This window comes from Gavialis gangeticus, unplaced genomic scaffold (genome assembly GCF_001723915.1).
Source record: "Gavialis gangeticus isolate Ggan-Ray unplaced genomic scaffold, GavGan_comp1, whole genome shotgun sequence".
Taxonomy (NCBI): Eukaryota; Metazoa; Chordata; order Crocodylia; family Gavialidae; genus Gavialis; species Gavialis gangeticus.
Genome location: NW_017729033.1, coordinates 84,732,056 through 84,751,917, shown reverse-complemented (window position 1 = coordinate 84,751,917; position 19,862 = coordinate 84,732,056). Strand labels below are relative to the sequence as shown.

The following is a 19,862-nucleotide window of genomic DNA, read 5'->3' as shown; positions in this document are numbered from 1 at the left end:
TAGTTCTGGTCCACTTCTGGGTCTGCCACTGAGCACGCTGGGGACCCGCCCCCCACTCTTCCCTCGGCTGTGGGGGACCCTGGGTGCCCCATCAGACCTAGGAGGTACCAGTTGCCAAGCCAGGGGACCCCCCCACAGTCCCCAGCAAACCCAGAAGTGCTTCTGGTCCACTTCCGGGTGTGCTGACCCCCCCTCTCCCCCACAGCTCCTGTGGGATGCTCTGTCTGCCCCACCATCTTGGCATTCGTGAGCCACCTGGTACCTTGAGGTATGTAGAAAAAACATTTAAAGCTGTGTCTATGGCTGAGTCATTGACTCTTCTGAATCTCTCTGAATTGATTTGGAGGGTTTCAATTTGATTCAGAGAGATTAAAGTGTCATGATATGGTTTGGATTTGGAGATTCAGCTGCTAAATCAAATTGACGACCAAAGCTTCACACAGCCCTAATACTTCTCAATTTGTTGAGCTAAAGTTATACATTGAAATATAAACTTGAGGCAGTACCTCAATTAATTTTTCCTCTGAGCTCTGTATGACTTCAACTGAAACTGTAGATACATTTTGTGCCTTTTATAAATCAGACCACTTCCTTTGACTAAATGAGGATTTTTCTGGGAAAAAAATGGCCTATTGGTAAATAGCTTCCTGTGGTTTGGAAAGGATGTTCTATTCTTTGCTTCCTTTTTTTCAAAGGTTATGGTGTTGTTTTATGCCTTGAAAGGGCTGCTGTCTTCTATCTTGGACACTGCTATGTTTTAGCAGTAAATGAAAGGTTTTCTGTATATAGTTCATAGAGATTTTTTGGGTGAAGGGTGTTGTTTAACATGTCAGTTGCTTATTATTTTGCTACATAAAATATGTGTTGGAGATGTGTTTTAATTTATCCTTTTTCATAGTCTTTTAGCAATGGGAAGGGCTGATATTCACCTGTTCAAATATCTCCAGAGTTGCATGTAAAGAATACCTATCTATAACGGATGAATCAGTGGCAGTGTAAATAAAAACCTTTTAGCAGGTCTTGAGCCAGCCAGTGTTTGTACATGTTTCATATTACAGGACCAAGTGTTAACCATAGACCACTATCCCATAAGAGAGGAACCATGAGTCATGGTCATTAAACACTAATTTCTTAGCGAATCACAGCTTCAGAAATGCTTGGGTTAAATAGTACTATGGTGATCCAACCAGAACAACATGTTCAGTCATTCCCAGCATTTGTTGTATCCACTACTGCTCTGTCGCTGTACATTTAGTTCTAATGTGCAGAGAAACCTTGATTAAATGTACAATTACAGTCCTTTTAGGTGGTTAAGAACTCTTTCAGTATTTCTGTCTTTTGCGCATCTTGCCTCTTTTTTTTTTTTTTTTTAAGATTCAAAATAAGATTTAAAGTCAATCGGAACATTTTAAAGTGTTGTTGGTTGGGATTTTCAAGAGTACCGAAGACTCTAAATACTTTTGCAGCCTTAATCCCAATTGCAATGAATGATAATTAAGTACCTAACAATCTTTTGAGAGTCTGTAGCTGCGGGACTCCAAGGATGGAATCAAATGGGCAATGGTTTTCCTAGCTTAAGGAAATTTTTGAGACGTCTGAATTTATATTGGAAACACTTCTGATGAAACAAAGACCTTTTTGAATTTGAGGAAGACATCCTGGGGTGATGGTACTCTTTTAAATGTGGGACACCGGGTTCAAGTCCATTTATCCGAATTGGGCAGAATGGGGACTAAAAACTATCTATTGCATCACAAGTCCCTATGTGGACTCAGTCTTAAGTGTAAAATTCCTGCTGATATTAAAGGACATTGTTAACACTAATAGACCAGGAATGTAATCTAACATAGTGGTCTTTTAGCTTGCAAGATCCACACATTACTTAATTTTTTTTTTGGTACCTTTTCATAACAAATATTGGTATTTCTTAAAATTTATATGGACACTAATTGATTGAAGGTTTAAAATATATCCAGATAAATGCATGATTCTTACCTGTAGTGGGAAACATTTACTTAAGAGGAAAGTTCATCTCTACCTTGTATTTGCTGAATATTCTGTGCTATGATGTACAGATCTCTGGCAATTTATCACTGATGGAAGATAAATTTGATATCCAGCTTCATTAAATTTGTTTTCTTCAGGTATCTCCTAAAATAATGAGTTTTTTATCATCATCTTTAGCAAAGGAAAGGACATACTGGGGCTGTGTGTATCCATGCATGTGCATGTTTGTATGTAAGGGTATATAAACTGCCTACAAAATAATGACCTTAAAATTCCCAAGTTATTTTCATTGGCTACAGGAGACAAATTGTTGAGGCCTGGCTATAGTTATCCTGGGACAAATAGTACCATTGTTCATTTGAGTGTCTGTATCTAAGATAAAACTCAACAGCACATTCCTGGTTGTCAGTCAACAGTTTTTTTTTTTCTACAGTATCATTTGTGATGTAATGCCACTCTGTCCAAGCTGAAACATCTATGACTCAGAACCCTAATTGGAGATGACACACAAACTATGTTATGCCTGTTTTTAATAAGCAGCCCACTGTAGTCTTTATATGTGTAAATGCTGTTCATTTAATTTATAACCACTGGATAATTTTCTATTGATACCTATCCAAACTTAGACATGTAAATTCCTTCATCTTGGCTACTATACGCACCGAAGTTTCCTTTATTTATGTAATTGTAGCGGTACAAGGATTAAATATTCTGTCAGAAAGCACAGTTTTGTAGCTGCTTCACATTTACTTTAATATGGTGAATGGTAAATGAAACTGGAAGTCAGTAGTGTTCTGTGGACTGTGCTGCTAAAGAACCAAGCCCACAATGTCAGCAACAACCAGGATTAGAACAGAAATTACAGATCCATGATGTTCACAGTCTTCACTGATTTCATCGTGTATTTACCTTACTGCTCACTGAACTTGGCAAGGTGCCTCAAGAATATTTATAGTATTTTTAAAGTTTTTTGAGGGATGGCAAACAATTTATGAATAGGAAAACTAATATATCTCATGATCTATTGTTTTGGTTTAAACAATATTCAACATCTAAAGTAACAAGCAAATGCTAATTCATTATTTAAACTAAGAGAAGAGCTTTGCCCTTGAACTGGCTTCAGATGCTTACCAAATACAGCTAGAGGAAGAGGCTAACATGTGTCTCATACACTGAACAATATCGGTACGTATTCCTAAGTATTTAAAACTAGGATTTAAAAAGGTACCTTTCTGAGCTGACAGAAAAAAGCCCCAAACTACTATGTTCACGTACAGACCAGGAAGCTGCAGGACAGCCATCACAAGATGGTGCTTGGAAAGAAATCTTTATCTTCTAATTATCTTCTTGCAAGGTTAACAGTTGCCTGAATCCTGGTGGGGCGGCAGGCCTACCAGCTGTTGAGCTTTCATTTCTAGATCTAGGTATTGGTTTCAATGCCGGTAAAATGATTTTTCTTGAGGGACTTGGCTTTTGAGCTAATTTCTGTTCACTAGATGAATTTAGGGAGTTTTTATGCACTTCTTTGCTGTCTTTTCCAATATTTCTTCTCCAGATTGTTCAAATGCTGTGTCTACCACTAATCTTGGACCTAGAAAGTAGAGTAGGGTGGGATTTCTTTTTCCTAAATGTCAGGGTTGCTAACCCAAGACCATTTTTTATTTTTTACAGACAATCTGCAAACTTTTCACTGGCAGCCAATTTTTTTTAATGACATATGATTTACATAATGTAAATGTAATCCTTCTGCTAGGCCATGGACACATCTGAATCCTGAGCTGAGTTCAAATGTACAGGTTTAACACCAACCGTCATAAAAAAAAGTAGGCTTGTCAGTAAAACATTTGCAGATTATTGGTTAAGAAAAAAATCTTGGGCTGGCAACCCTGTTTGACTGCAACAATGGTTTTACACTATGCTTCCTGCCTCCACCTCACCTCAACCCCAGCCTTACCCCTACCAGCTCCACCTTCTGTCCTAACATGCACCTCTAAAGAAAGGACTGCCTTCCCACCAGCAACACATGGGAGGGGGTGGGGGTGAAGACACTGTGGGAGTTCCTTTGGGCTACAAAGCCCTGACAGAGCTCCATGCAGGGTACTGTGACCCAGCACAGGCACCAGGTGGTGCTGCTTTGTTTTCAGTTTCAGTGCTCAACTCTGGCCTTTTTGACCAGGGATCTTCAATCAGATGCAGGCTGCTTCATAGTTTTACAGATGTCTCAATTTTTTATGGACTTTACAGATGGGTGTTTTTAGCTTGAGTTTTGTTTTTTGTTTTTTTTATGGATAGTTGGAAATACTGGCAGTCGCTTGAACCTTAAAATCTGCATTGTATGAAGGGTTTGCACGTTATAACTTGGTTTTTATTTGCAAGTTAACTGAAACGGGTACCAGTTATTAAGTAAAAAGTGACTTTCTTATTGGGATTGAAAACCAGTGGTCTAGTACACTGGCAAACTGGAGTAGGTACACCAAAACTGGAGTATGCAGCACCCTTGGAGTATGCCAAGGGTAAATACCTAAATTTGTATAATGGCAGTGGTGCTTATAATTGGTTAATGCATGGTAAGTAATGGCATTGATTTGCATTGACATTGGTGTCAGCATTCTTGTGCTCTAGGGACACTTAAACAAGACTGCCTTCCCTAAGAACAAGTGTACATTTTTAAATTTTATGTTAATTTTTTTTCAGGCCTATATAGGTGCTTGATTACAAGTTAAATTCATTGGGTGAAATTGTTGTATTTGAAGTCAATGGGAGTCTTGCACTGGATATAGTTCTTGAGTGAAGTCTCACCAGTGCCAAGGATAGTGTTTTGTATATATTTCTGTTAATATGTCCCAGAATGAGATCTGACCCTTTTTGCATTGCACTAGAGACTCAAATTCAGCTTGTTGTTTACTATAACCCCAAGATCCTTTTCTATGGTTACTGCTGCCCAGCAAGGAACTCTTCATTTTTTGTGCACTTGATTTCTCCTTCCTTAGTACTGTATTTACTCAAATATAAGATGCATTTTTTTTCCTTCAGTCAACATGGGGGGAGAAGTCCTTTGTCTTACATTTGCATACCAGGAAACCTTACTAAATACATTATCTATTGTTAAACTGCTACCAAAAGTAGCTGGTGCTCAGTAATGGAAACCACCTATAAAGCTGGTTAAATGTAGCCAATATTGAGTGTGCCTATAAAACATATGGCCTATATTGGTCAAACATACTGACAGGGAACTTTTTTTTGTGTGGCCCTTAAAAATGGGCAGGTGTTCCCTCCACAGGGAACTGTCAGCCTAACTAATCTCAAAAGATACTAGAATAAATTAATAAAACAATAAATTTATAAGGAACCCCAGATTTACTTTCCCTGATGTACCAGTGGCAAAGGGACAAATTCAAGGCAAACCTCCAATAATTACATTCTGTACCTGGAAAATTATAACAAATTTATAATGTTTCCATATACAGCATCTAACTACTAGGGGGTTGTCATATATTTGAGTAAATATAGTAGTACTTGACCTTTGTCTTTTGTTGAATTTCATCTGACTTTTTTTTCTCTGATTTTTATTTATATAATTTTGAATTCTAATGCCATCCTTCGGAACACCTGCAATCCCTCCCACTTCACATAATCTGAAAATGTTATAAGCATATCATCCAACTCACTAATCAAAATACTGAATGCAACTGGGCCTTGAAAGCTACTGTAAGTCCAGTTGTTTTAATTAGTTTTGCATTCACTACTTTGTGATTTCTTGCAGATTTTTTTTTTATTTTTCTATTTTGAAATGGTGCTGCTGCATCAAACCATGACCAAAATCAAGATACGGTCCATATAAATTTATTTTCCAGTTCACCAGTTGGCAGTTATCCTGGCAAAAAAGAAATTAGACTGATCTGATGCAATTTGTTCCTGATAAATCTATGTTGGCTATTTTTCATAGTCTCATTCTCTAAGTGCCTACACATTTGTTTTAGTAATTTATTCTAGTATCTTTTGAAATATTCGCTAGGCCAACTGGTTTCTAATTGCTGACTCCTCTTCATCAAAAAAAATGTCAGGCAAAGGACTATGTTTGAACTTCTGCTTCCTCTCCAGAACTTTGGCAGCTGATTACAGGACTGCTTACTCTGTATTCTTATGATCCAGAGGGGAGGTACGTAGCTGATCAGGGTGCCCTAACTCACCCCAAGTATATTGAATTTAGTACAAGGTCCATACTGACTAATTTCCACTCTTAAACGTGGCAGGTGGTGCTCACTTTTTGCATAGCAGTCTACTTGTTAAAGTAGATAGTGAGAAGCCTGGCTCATCGCTTTTCTCAAATCCTTATTTCCCACTTCCAAAAAAGGTGGCCTGACCACGAAGCTATAAAATAGTTTGAGTGGAAGTGCTGTCCTACTGGAGAACAGCGTGTTTCCTGTTGAAGCTGGCTCACTTGGCAGCCAAGAGTGCAACATTAAAAAGTAGAAATAGGCCCAACTGCCTAGATTCTGGTGCACAAACCTAAGTCAGGACATTTATGGACTTCTTTGAGGCCAAAATGGAAATGCCTGAGTCTGGGCACCCTAAGCATTTTGTGGCTGGAGAAGCAGGATCAGATTGGAACACATTTTATGGTTTAGGCTGAATTTCGATACCTATGTCCCAATTAAGCAGCCCCAAGAATGATTTGATCTAGTCTTTTTATCCCTGTACTGTTTTATGTGCCTTGCTTCCATTTTTATGTAGTTTCTTTCAGGATAAAAGCTCCTGTACAAGATGCACACAGGACTATAGTTCCTGTATGTCTTCCATGTTGGGATAATTTTCTGCTTTGCCTTTCAGTCTCTTGCAAATATTGCTGGCTCTCCTGCACTCTTTATCCTTTAAATCAGTGGCTTTCAAACTGGGGTATGCAGTACTTTTTCAAAGGGTACATCTAAATTTTAATAGGGGTGGTGGAGCTTCTGATTGGTTAACATGTTGTGAGTAATGGCATTGACAACACTCTTCCTAAGAATGTGCATGCAGAGATTAGCAAGTGTAGGGGGCATGAGCAGCAATATTTTTGCAGATAAAGTAATATGCAGTCAACAAAGTCTGAAAATCTCTGCCTTAGATTATCTTTCCAAGAAACTTTACCTAAGTGCTTTTAATAAATGTGGACGAACTCAGAAGAGAATTATCGTTACTGTATTGCAAACAGGAATTAACTCTTAACTATCTTCTGCAATGGGATCCACTGCAAAAGCAGCCTTGGTGTTCGTTCTGCACTCTGGTCACCCCTCCTCTCCCTGAGTACTGCCCTGTCTTCTCTCACCTGCTATGCCTTGATCATAGGTCATACAAATTGGAGAGGCAGTTCTCAGGCTACTGGAGTGAGACCATAGGTGCCTCATTCCACTCTATCATCAGGCCCCTTCTTTTTGTCCCAGTTGTCAACTAAATCATCCTTGAGCAAGGCATCACTACCACCCATTGTCCTCTATCTGCCTACTGTTAATCCTTTCACCAGAAATGTTTTGAATATAAAACTGATGAAGTGGTTATTGCAACTATCTGCAGAGACCCTAGAACTATGGTAGAGGTGTGTGACATTTCTATGACCAGTGCATCATCTTTGAACCCTAAGGATGACAATTTAAATATCAATATGGTTAACTGTGTCCTTTCTGATTGTTTCAACAGAAACATACATACATCCATATTGTTGGCTGTAGTAGCAGATACTGAAGTGAGTAGCCCAACTAGTGTTGAGGGATATTGGGAAACATATGTCCTTCAAATGTTAAAGTTTTCTCTCAAAAGAAAATGGTGGCGACATGTAGACACACCCTGTATATCTCCCTTTGTTGTAGATGGTGTGGGGGAGATGTAATGCAACTATCTAGAGCGCATTAAACTGCAGCCCTTCAGGCTCTTCTGGAATGTTATACTGTATTTCTGGCTGCGTTTTCTCTCGTATCCATCCCCCGCATCACTCTCTTAATCTCCTCCAGTTCCCTAACCATGCATGGCCATCTAAGGCACCAAAAGAAGGAAGCTCAATGATGGAGTGTTTTGTGATCATGGAACCTATTTTCACTTCCTGTTTTCCTCGTGCATCTCTGAGCAGAGTTCCTCTGGGCATTGTCTGTCAGCTTTTTGGAGGCCTTTTGGGAAGCAGTGGCCACTGTTCAGTGACCCCCAGCTCCAGAGCCCTCCTTTTAGCCCTTTGACCTCATTTCTGCCCCTAGCCTTGTGGGCTCACTCTGAGCCTAAGCCCACCCACACTAGGAATGCCCAAAATGTAGCCAAACCTTGTAACTTTCCTTAGATAAATGTCACCAGTGCATTTTCTGTGCTAATTATCAATATGCTGCAGAATTTAAGGGAGAGGTGAAAAGAAACTAGAAGTGTCATTAAAATAAATTGCAATGGGATTACTCCAATGTTTGTAACCATCTAGAATCATAGAAGGGGCACTGAGGACAACAGGGTACCCTGCTGCCTAATTTGGGTCTCCAGTCTTATGTTTGTTATAGGCCTGTGAGGTTAGTAATCACAGCAGTTGGATTTGCTTGTAGGCAAATAGCACACATCTTATGTTTGTTGGATGATGTGATGTGGGGAGAGAGCTTTTCTGTTTTTGTAACCTAGCTCTGCTCTTATCATTAATGTGATTTAAAAGATTAAAAAAGCAAAGTTCTTCAGCATTCACCAGCTGATTCTTATTTATCTAGAATAAATATCTTAAATATCTAGAATACTTATGTGGTTGCACTTACAGTAGAGACCATGAGGACACAAACAACAATGCAACTAATGTGCTGCCTGTGATTTGGGTTAGGATCCTCCAAGAGGCTTCAATGGCACATGCTACATCTATACAGCCTTTGGAGCATGCTAAAGAAAACTGCAGTAAGGCATAAGACCCCCATGCAGCAGGTGCTAAACCCCAAATGACTTATTGCCATACACCCAGCACCACTCCTGGGCAGCTGCATTACCTCATTTGGGGGGGTGGTGCTAGTGAGCATCCACACTTCACTGCAGTGCTTCCTAGCATAGTCCACAGGTGGGGTACACATGTCTTTAGGAGTTTGAGTCCTTCTGAGGTCTAGCTGTTTTCTGGACTAAGTACAGACATTCGGGGATGTTAGAGGGAGGTTGAATCGATTCAGAATGGCTGCCTGATATCAGGTAAGTCAGGATGAGGGGTGGGGAAGCTGGCTGGGAGGTTAGGGGTCCAGCAGGCTTGAGGGGGATGAGGGGGCAGGCACTACCTGTGGGTGGGGTGGGGTTTCCCTCTCATGAACCCACACCCCCACCCCTGCTACCCCTTCCTCCACCAGGACTTACTTCCTTGGCTCTAGCAGCAGTGAATGCTGATCGAAGTGGCTGTACCCCAAGTGGTTTGTGGGATGGGGATTGAGAAGCCTCGTTTGGCGGGGGGGAGGGGAGCAAAAACATAGACCAGTGCAGGGGGAGGAGGGAGTGAAAAGAGCAGCTCTGGGGCTCAGGCCAGTGAATGGGTTTTCTCAGCCCCTGGGCTACACGGGGGGGAGTGGACAGAAATACCATGCGCCCATTTGACCTAAACTGAATGAGTCTGATAGTACCTAGATCCAGGTTTATCCTAGAATGGGTTTTGCAATTTTTAGATCCACTTGTGTGCGTGGCACTTCTGTATAGTTACAGTCTTAGACTCATTGCCAGTTACAGAAATTGGGTTTGTAACTATAACATCAGCGCTGGAACGAGCCAAGTGTAAATTGGGTGGCCATTTTAAACCCTATTTAAGCTCCCCAAATGTTTGTTTTTAGCCCTAGAGATTAGGAATAGCAAAAGCTTTGCCTACATTAAAAAGGGTTTGCTGGCATAGCTAGTATCAGCCCCTTGAAATAGTAAGCTGTAGAGGCAGATGGGCTTCAGGCTTTTGTCAGAGTAACTATGCCTGGTGGAGGGGGGCGTGAATATTTTTTCACATGCTTAACACACACAGCTGTGTCAGAAACATTTGTAAGTGCAGACTAGGCCTTAGAAGTTAGTTCTTCATAATAAAGCCTTGCTAGATATTCTGGAAAAAAAACAGTGTGGGGGTGGGAGGTGGGCCTCTTAGAAACGGACATAGTTTGAGGTAGATATTTGGGGGCAGCAGGAGCAAAATTAGGCAAAGTCATTTGTAAGGAGGTGGGAAAAATTCATAGCTCTTCAGTTAAGTTTACTAGAAGAAGTTACTATTGTAGCGAAAATAGATACTTTTCTCTATGTTTCTTTGTTCCTTGTTTTAGTATTAACCCCTGCATTCTGTAACTTTCCACCCACATGGTACAGGATGGCCCACTATGTATGCCTTATAGGTTGCTCAGGTTTTGGTTTGAAATGACCAATTAAAATGTAACACCTCAACTGAAAAGAATGCTAGCTCAATAAAAGCCACGTGCGCTCTTTGTTTAGGGTCGACACTGATCTGAGCAACAAGCTCCTCTGTCGGCCTGCTTGCAAGCAATAAAATAGAGTTGGATCCAGCCTGAAAGTGTGACTCTCTTCTAGAGGTGAATTGGATTAGCCTCCAGGGGATAAAATCAGCAATTTATGCAACACTATGATGTGATTACGTATAGGTTGAGTAATTCTCTGTTGGAGGTGGAGACCTATATAATTCTACAAATACTGCTTTTTGTCTTTCTTTAAATAAAACAGTTACTGCCAGGTTTTTAAAACTTTTTTTACAGGATTAACTTAGTATTTGTTTAATTAAATTTATGGGAAGAGTGATGAAGATAGAGACTGTAGCCAATGTTAAAAAGCTTGCTCACTTCTGTTTGGATTCCTCTTCTGCAATGAGCTGTAAAAGAGTAATGAAGAGACCATCACAAACAATTAGTACTGAGTGCAGCAATGTAACTCCTGAAAATATTATTGTGAATAAAAGGCAGTGGAAGCTGACGACAATGTTAATTTTAAACAAACTGATCTCTGAGGATCATTCCAGCCTTACTTTCCTATGTGTAGTACTTGGCAAGAACCAGAGTGAACTGAGAGCTGTACCTAATACCATGGATTTCTCATCTGGATAAAATAATGCTGACATGTAATGTTTTGAACCTATTTCCATTTTCTATTTGAGAGCAAATAGTATCTCTCTATTGTGGATAGCAACCTTTTATAAGCCATAAGCTGGAACAACCTGGTTCTACTCTGGTGTGGGGTGTGTGGCTTTGATGGCATGTCAACAGTGGGGGAATTTGCCTGTGTCTACACCAGGGCCAGACACTGCTGCCACTTCTCCCAGGTCCCTTGCCCCCTCCCTGGGGTGTGAATGCAGCTTCCAGCTGGTGGGGAAGTGAGAGAGAGCTGGAAGCTGCATCTGCACTTTTACCTTGCTTCCCTGGCCGTGGCGCAGGCATAGCTGGAAGCTGCCTAGCCTCAGCATATTTCTCCGCTGGCTGGAAGCTGTCTGTGCTGTTGCTTGAGGGGTGGGTGAAGCAGAGGCAATGCAGGCAGTTTCTAGCTGGCCAGTCCCAGGACAGGCCTGGACCGAGGCAAACCCTTCTGACTTTGTGGGCTGTATCCGGTGACTTCATTAGCTGGCCTTAGCCCATGGCCTGTATGCTGACCCTCTGCTCTGTATGATTATATTCCCAAATACAGCTGGTGTGATTGGTCTTTCTCTGTTTAAAATCCAGCAAACAAAGGATAAAATATATGGAGCTGTACTGTATAAAGGGTTGTAAATAACAGGAAGAAATACTACTGTGTACTCCAAGCAAAATTTATTAGAAGTCTATTCAAGGAAAAAACACAGAGACCCTTTGCTTTTAAGAATTCAAAGTCAATTACCTGAAAGCCAGGCATGAAAAACTTTTGTATTTTTTTTTAAATCGGATACAGAGTAGAAACAGTACTTTTTAAATATCACACGCAACAGCTATTTGTTTTCAATCATAAATGGCATCAAAGTTAGGTATTAATCTCACAGCAAAGCTGCATGCAGATCTAGATTAAAATTGAAAGCCTTTGAAATATAAAGCTTTTGCCATGAAATCTGCAGTAATAAAGGTATGCTGCACAAAGATGTTTCTTTACCTTTGTCTTGATGACATTTCTCAGTAATAAAGATGTATATACATTTTAAATTTGGCTGGTAAACCCATAATTTTAATTAATAAAATTTTGCATAAAATGCTATTTTACAGAATTGCACTATCCAGATGTGCTTATGGTAAGTGGGTCAAGTAGACAAAAATGCATTGGAGATGTTCCATATATTAAGAGGGCAATGGTCAAATGAGGAACTTGATTTTTTTTTTTAAATCAACAACAAAATGGCTCTGTACAAAAAAAGCAAACATATGTACAAAATGCTACAAAGACTACATACATTGTGATAAAATCAGTCCTTTACCACAAGAGAAATGCAATAAAAGCTTTTGCCATCTATAAGGTGCTGAAGAAACCAAATCTGAATTGTTTTGTATAAAGCCATAGTCATTATCATCCTGTGTCTTTTTAATTTCATACACTACTTATGCTTACCTTTGCATAAAGAAATGAATGTGTTCAAATACTTGTTTTATACAGGAAAAAAACCTAAAATGTATCGGTTTTAATACCGGTGCTTTTTTTTGCAGTACTATGTTTCTAAATAAAAAGGTGCAACTCGGGTTTTCTTAAACTATACACATATATGATGCGAAAGAAAATCAATACATGATACTGGTAGATATTTTATGTGAATATTTTTCTCAGGTGGCTATGTTAGAATAAAAACCTTGCACTAATACTGCTTGTTTTTGTTTCTTTAAAATTCATCTGATACATAAAACACCAATCCCTCAAATGTCATGTCCTGTTGCTGAATATTGCAATGTATTTTGATATAGTCATGTAATATCAGACACTAATAGTTTGTTGTTATCAGTCTTTATGTCTCACTGTTATCCACAAACTCAAGATTTCATGCCTCTTGTACTTTATTTTTAACAGAAAAACACTATAGCTTATTTGGAAAAAATTAAATTTTAACCAGTAAAATTGCACCCATCCAACACACTTGCAGTTCTCCCATTTTTAACTACTGCTTGAGATTTTACAGTCACTGTGCATATGTTACAACATATAAGTGCAAGCAAACAATCTATATTATAATTATTATATATCGTAAACCAGTACAATAGGCAAACTTGTGATACGGCAAAGTGAAAGCAACATATTGGCTGCCCAAGCCAAAAAGAATGTGGAAACTCAAACAACTTTTTCTTTAAATAGTAAATAGCAACTCTCTCTTTGTAGCAGGTGGAAGCTGAGAATTACATTTTTCTTTTCTGCAGCATTGTGTGATAGTATCACAAATGCTAAGAACCAGGCAAGACATGTTTTTCCATGGAAATTCACCTGTGTACCTTCCATCAAAGGTTCCTATTCTCATATTTCAAATAGGGAAAAAAAAAGTTTAAAGCAGGAGAAAGTACTCAAATGTTGGAACGATTCCTCTTGTTTCATAAAAGCTTAGTTATTCACACTGTAGTCGTTGCTGTAATACTGCTGGAGCAGTTTGGCAGATGAGCATGGAGGATGATGATGGTGACCTAGATGACTTCAATTTGAGGCTGCAAAGCGAGAAAACAGAAGGCCTGTGTAGCATGTTTTCTAGCAGCTTTATGCAGATGTGTTGCAGAGATGCAGCATAAATAATTGGAAAAAAAAAATTCACAGCCTCTTGACATAATTTCCAGGGAAAGTACCAAAGAATTTGGTTCTTCTTGAGGTTCCTGAAAGTAGAAGTAATAAATGAAAGATGGCAATAACAGTAAGAAATTGCTATGCAAGGGGTAGGGGCAGAGGGACTTTGTTTTATTTTCAATTTATGAGACTTCATGAACGGTGTATGTTTTGCATGAAATAGATATTTTGTTTGCAGTGAACCAACCCAGTATTTGCCATACCATGATGTACTACATTTACAAATCATACCTTGTTACTGAGATTTATTATGGGAAAATCATACATTTATATAGTTTAAATAGTGTATATCCAGGTTATAATTTGTGCTAATCCTAACATGCTAAAATATCAGCTTGATACCTGGCAACAACACAAATGTATTTATTTTAACATTTTGAATTGTAATGAAATAATCTGGCCAAAATGTTGATGTCAAACCCTTCAGTTTCTGTATAACTTAGGACTAGCAGGAGAATTGTTTATTATATAAGTAAGGAAAATAAGATACATTGGAATGATCAAGCCACCTTTTTTTAGGTTCATATCTATTACACTTGCTCACACCGAATAATAATCATTCACCCAAGTGGTCCTTTTGAAGTCCATGGGATACTTATATGAGCAAATTTAAAGCTATCTGGGTAAAGGTTATATTGGCAGATACTACGATAGAGTTAGTGTTGTATCATGGTAGCATAAGGACAACTCTTTTCTTAGTAATCTGGAGGTAATGGATAATAAATTTATAGTGAAATGTTTTTGGAGCAACATGTGTACCTCCAATGCTCAGGAAGTCAATGGAGAGCCACTTTTAAATTTTAATGGACTTTGTTGTAGGCCTCCAGAAACTATGCAGTCATCTAAATGTAAGCAAATGGCAGTAAATGTTTCTGAAATAACACCCCCCAAAAAGCAACCAAATTAAAACATACCCACAAACCATCCATCATCACACTTTTCCATCACATCAATGATATCTCCCTCTCTGAGCTCCAATTCATCTTCATTCCTAGGAGTATAGTTATACAGAGCCTGAAACCTTAAACAGGACAAAGGCATGTGTTTTTAAAAATACATTTTTTGCATCTGTACTAAATTAAAGGAGCTTAGTAAACATTTAGTTAAATGCTTAAGTAACAATATTGATAATGTAATTGAAAATAATGACTCTCTTGCCCACCTAAGGACTAGGTTTATACTGAAATAGTTTAGGTAAGAGACGACTCATGTGACGTTAAGTAAGGACTAGATTCATAAAAGGGCCTTAGGCATGGCTAAGCTCATCTTAACTTTTAGGTGGATTAAAACCTAGTACAATTCACAGCCCCAAGTTAGGTTCTTTAGCTCTTTACACAATACATGGGTAGAGTTAGGCAGCTAGACAAGGGAATTAACAACTAGCAGTAAATTGAGCAGGTAGCTGCCTAATGCCTATGTTAGTCAAGTAGGAAATGCCAAGGAAAAGGATGCAGATTAAGCCAGGGCTACCAAAGGTAATAAACACCTAACCCGGGTTAGAAAGGGGAGCCTATTATGTGTCTGAGCCACGTCAGTCCTTTCCTGCAAAAGGGTGAGGGAAAAAGCAGTGGAACCTCCTTTTTTTACAAACTACTCAGTGGTTAAACTACTCACTTGGGATATGGAAGAACTAAGTTCCATGCCTTATTCTGCCCAAGGAAATGAGACCCTATATCTTCCCAGTGTCTGCCATAACCACAAAGCTATAGGGTATGTTGGAGTGGGGTTCAGACAACCACTTCTTTTAAAAACTGTTCTACTCTTATATAAAACAAAAAAAATGTCTTGGGACAGAGAGAGAGATTATTGTCTCTACTGTGTTATTGTTAGTGCACTGGTTGGAAATTTAAAGTGCATGTTGGCTTAGGTGGTAGCCAAGTGGAGGTGTTGAAGATCTTGGTGGCACCTAAATTTTGTACATAAGTATTTAAGGGTTAAATTTCCAATGCAGTTTAGGAGTCTAACTTACAATGGAAACTATTGGGCCTGACTGACTCTCAAGTAAGTATCTATATCACTTTTACAAATAAGTATCTATATCACTTTTAAAACTGGAATTAAGCTATTGAATCGTTCATGCAAATCTTTCCCATTTAGCATTTGTTTTTGGCAAACTGACAGACTTTGCAGCAAATGTCGTCTTGGTGGATGGATATGTACATGGGCTGACGGCCTTCAAGTGACTGCTGTTCTAATGCAACAGCAGGGTTTTAGAGTGTTTCTTTAAGGAGAAGAGGAAATGTAAAGAGAGAGTATTTAGGGAAGGAGCTGGTTTTTACGGTGGAAGAAGAAAGGGCAGAAGGCAATGATGAGAAAAAGGGAAAAGGTTCTTTATATAAGTTCCTGTATACAATGTATTGTCTTCACATTACAAGCCCCATCAAGATACTACTAGCCCCTCACTTGCCACGTTGGGACACACCACAGAGCCCAGCCAATAGCTATAGCTGTGAGAGGATTAGCACAAGACCCTGTCCCTTCTGTTTGCGGAGCAGAAACAAGTAGCAGCCACCTTGGCAGCTGCATGATGTGTACAGTGTCTCCAGGAGTGCTCCTTTTCCCGTGAAGAAAATGGTATCCTTGCTTAAAACACGTACTGTAATTTTGGGGGGTTGATTTTTTTTGGGGAAAAGTTGTGTGTTCTATGCAGAACTAGTCTTAAGGGTGGGCAATGTGGGTGACCACCCAAGGCTGTGGCTGGGGGGTGATATGCACGCACACACAAACATGCTTATGCACACGCCCCTGCTCACCTCCCCACCCCAGTCAATGGTGCTGCTGCAGACAGATGCTAGTGGGTAGGATTTTGGGGCACTGTGTGGTGAGGAGGAGGAGCCACCTGCATTGCCCAGCCTGCCCTCCCACCTCCAGCTGCTGTTTAGAAGAAGCCAGGCCAGACAGTATGGGTGGCTCTGTCTTCCTGCCAGACAGTATCCCTGCCCACCTGCCTCTGCCTGCAGCAGTGCTACTGACTTGGGGGAGGGGGGCGGGAGTACTGGGATGTTGGTGCCAAAATATAAGTTTGCCCAGGGTGCCATTTTCTGTAATGCTAGCTCTGGTTGTATATGAGAAAAATATGGTAAATGGAAAGTGACTAGCCACCTGTAGTGCCTTACAGGGACACGGTAAATAGTACAGTGTCTGCAAGTCTATTCTAGCTCTGAGGGAGAGGTTCTAGCCATAGTTTCCTACTGCAACTTTTTAAAATACTTGCGAGTGAATTCAGTGATCAGGAATGTCATGGTTTGAAACAGGGAAAGTGGGTGGGAACCTTGTTAACTTCCACAAGTCTTGCGCTATCTCATTCTGTTGGCAAAGTGTAGTATGGGAAATGAATAAATGGGAAAAGGAATGAGACTGTCAAACTCATTTTCTTTCATTGGCTGTCAGTGTTTAAGTCTAGCTTACTGGAATTGAAAAAAATCATGTACAATTGCAATTAAGACTCAATTGTGCCTGTACAACTCTCTCTACAAAAGCTTGCATGTAACTACACCAGTTCAGTGATATCACAGAAATAGAATCCTTTTCTTCTGTAGTCCCCTCTCATTACAAGGAAGGACCCACACCAGTAGCATATGATTACAGATCTTTGCTGGATGAGTTGAGCTGTGCTGGTCAGCATAATGTGGGTTCTGCACCTTGTATGCTTTGTCTATGTACAGATGGACAGAAAGAGTCATGATTGCCCACATAATTTGCTGATTTGTAAGTGCTGTAGAAAAATTTTGGAGGCTACAAAACAATGTGCGTGTTGGATCAGGTTCTTCCTCATGCCTCATTTATCTTGTAGGTTGGAAGAAATTTTAAGTACTTGGAGACCAAGCTGAGATTTCCTGCAAAGAGTCGCTTCAGGTTACTCAAAATACTGTGTTGTGAGCTTGATCTTTAAAAGCTTTTTAAAAAAAATAGAAGTTCATTTATATATTTAAAAAATGATTTAGAAACCATCAGACCTTTGAATTCTGAAAATTTTGAAATAGAATGCTCATGTTATTGAAATGCTTCCCCCAGTAAGAGTTCACTGAAATTAGTGTAGTTTACTTGGATTGTGATCAAAACAGTATTTTTTTTTCATTAAAAAAAAAATTCAATAAACTAGTTCTGCATAACCTAAGCAAAACTCCTAGTGAAGTCAATGGAAGATGTATCCAAATAAGGCATTGGAAACTGGGGAATTAATTATTTTGCTACTTGGGAATGAATGACTTGGTTTCTGTATTTAAATCAGTGCTAAAACCAACAGAATGTTGAAATAAAGATCTTCTTGAACCAGATAGATTCTGGATGCAGGTAGTAAGTTTTTGCATCACTTTTTCTGTGCGTGCTCTGTCTCGAGCAAGATTTTTTGTTTTTAAGCTCTTCAGATTGTCTATCAGTTGTGGCTCAAAATCTATAAAGCTTCTTACGCTGAAATAATGATGATAAACAAATGCCATGAGCATAACATGAAAATATTCGAGGCGAAAGGAAATATGATCATTAGTTTGGTCAAATCTGCCTTCTTTAACAGGGTTCATTGTAATCTGTGCAGCAGTTAAATGGCACTGCATAGTCCATCATTCATTTCCTTATTTCAGTATGGTAATACTATGCTGATGTTCCAGAAATGATTACATGTAGCTTTCAAAGGTAGAGGGATCATTGATTCAGATCAACTCAAATAATACAAAACTGTTCCTTTTTTACTATTGTTTTATGTGATATGTAATTAAGATAGTGAACGGATATTTTCTAGCTTGTATTTCATGATTACCTAATTTTGCTATTATATGCCATGTTTCTAGCTATGGAAATAATCTGGATAAGAACTTTGAACTCAGAAAAAAGACAATGAAAGGGAAATATGATTCTACTGAAATTCCACCTCCAAAAATATTCTTATTAAAAATAAACATTAAATCCTAGATGATACTAGAAATTTCAAACCAAATGTTTTTACTGCTTGGCTTGCATTCATTTAGGACAAATGTGAACAATAGCATCACTTATAAGATATACAGGAAAAAATTGGCCAGAGAGATTTGGAAAACAGATACAGTTTTAGTGAGGTCAAAATCATTAGTACCTCCAAAAGCCAGTCCTCATTTGCATATAAAGTAACAAGTTTAGATTAAAAAAAAAATCTTGTAATCTTGATGTTGGGTAAAATTTCCTAAAGCACATAAGTGCCAATTTTCAAAACAATTTAAGCCTAGATTTTGAAAAGTGTATTCAAGTGCCCAAGTCCTAAACATATTTAGGATGCTTCATCTACAACTTGTTCCAAACCACAGTAATGTTATAGAAACATTACAGCAGGCTTTGCCTAAGAACCTAATAACAAGATTTAAAAAAAAAAAAGTATTTCAGCATGCTTTTACTTTTGAAAATGGCATACTAAATTATACATATGCTTCTGAAAAATGTCACCCTTTAATTTGTGCATACAGAGTGCTCTGGTACAGTTTAATGTTGCATTCTTGTAGTCTACCTCACTCATTCTCATTCTGTTCTCTCATTATTCTAACTGCAAAGGTTCTCTTGCCAAATCGTTTCCAGAATTGCTTCTAAATATTTTCCCATACATTATTAAGGACCAAAGAAAGTAGACAGGCTGAATCTATTAGTTTTAATAATTGAATTCAATCTGCCTGAGATATCTAAAGGTGATAAAAGTGAAAAATGACTAGGAACTGTTTAAAAAAATAATATCTATCTTAAGTGTAGAACATTAGAGAAATGTAAGTTCTTGTATTTATTCTCATTTTTGAGGTGATACAGCTTAGCTCATTTGTGATTTTGCCATTAGGGAGTTTTCCTGGATATATTCTCACAGAATATGGCTATCTGCACTATCCTTTAATTTGATTAGGTAGATTATTGATTTCTTTCAAAGATATGCTTGCTACCTTTTCTTTAAGTACTAAATCTATGGTTTAGTAGACAAGAAGTATACTTACGGTTCCCCCCCACTGTGTATGTTTTCATGAGTAAACACAGGGCGCTGTGGCTGTAATGAAATGATTTGAAATGTAATAAAGATTTTATAAATGTTATTAAATTAAGCTAGATTGGATACTGGTATGATACATAATCTCTTGACATTTCATATCTGGGGTAGTAAAAAGTTCCTTTTAAAAGGCAAAGAGCAAGCACTAGAA

The 19,862-nt window shown here is 38.7% G+C and overlaps 1 protein-coding gene and 1 long non-coding RNA gene across 3 annotated transcripts in view; one reads left to right on the top strand and one right to left on the bottom strand.

Moving 5' to 3' along the window:
• LOC109303731 overlaps positions 1-19,862 on the top strand; it is a 140,076-nt gene that overhangs the window by 65,169 nt on the left and 55,045 nt on the right. The gene's annotated exons all lie outside the window — the stretch shown is intronic.
• Positions 11,734-19,862, bottom strand: part of SORBS2 (sorbin and SH3 domain containing 2) — a 298,880-nt gene continuing 290,751 nt past the window's right edge. Inside the window, exons 23-25 of the mRNA XM_019525919.1 lie at positions 19,662-19,711; positions 14,634-14,740; positions 11,734-13,748 (exon numbers count right to left, since the gene is read on the bottom strand). Coding sequence (XP_019381464.1) covers positions 13,687-13,748; positions 14,634-14,740; positions 19,662-19,711 — 219 coding nt within the window. The 3' untranslated portion in view covers positions 11,734-13,686. The remainder of the gene's footprint in view (positions 13,749-14,633; positions 14,741-19,661; positions 19,712-19,862) is intronic.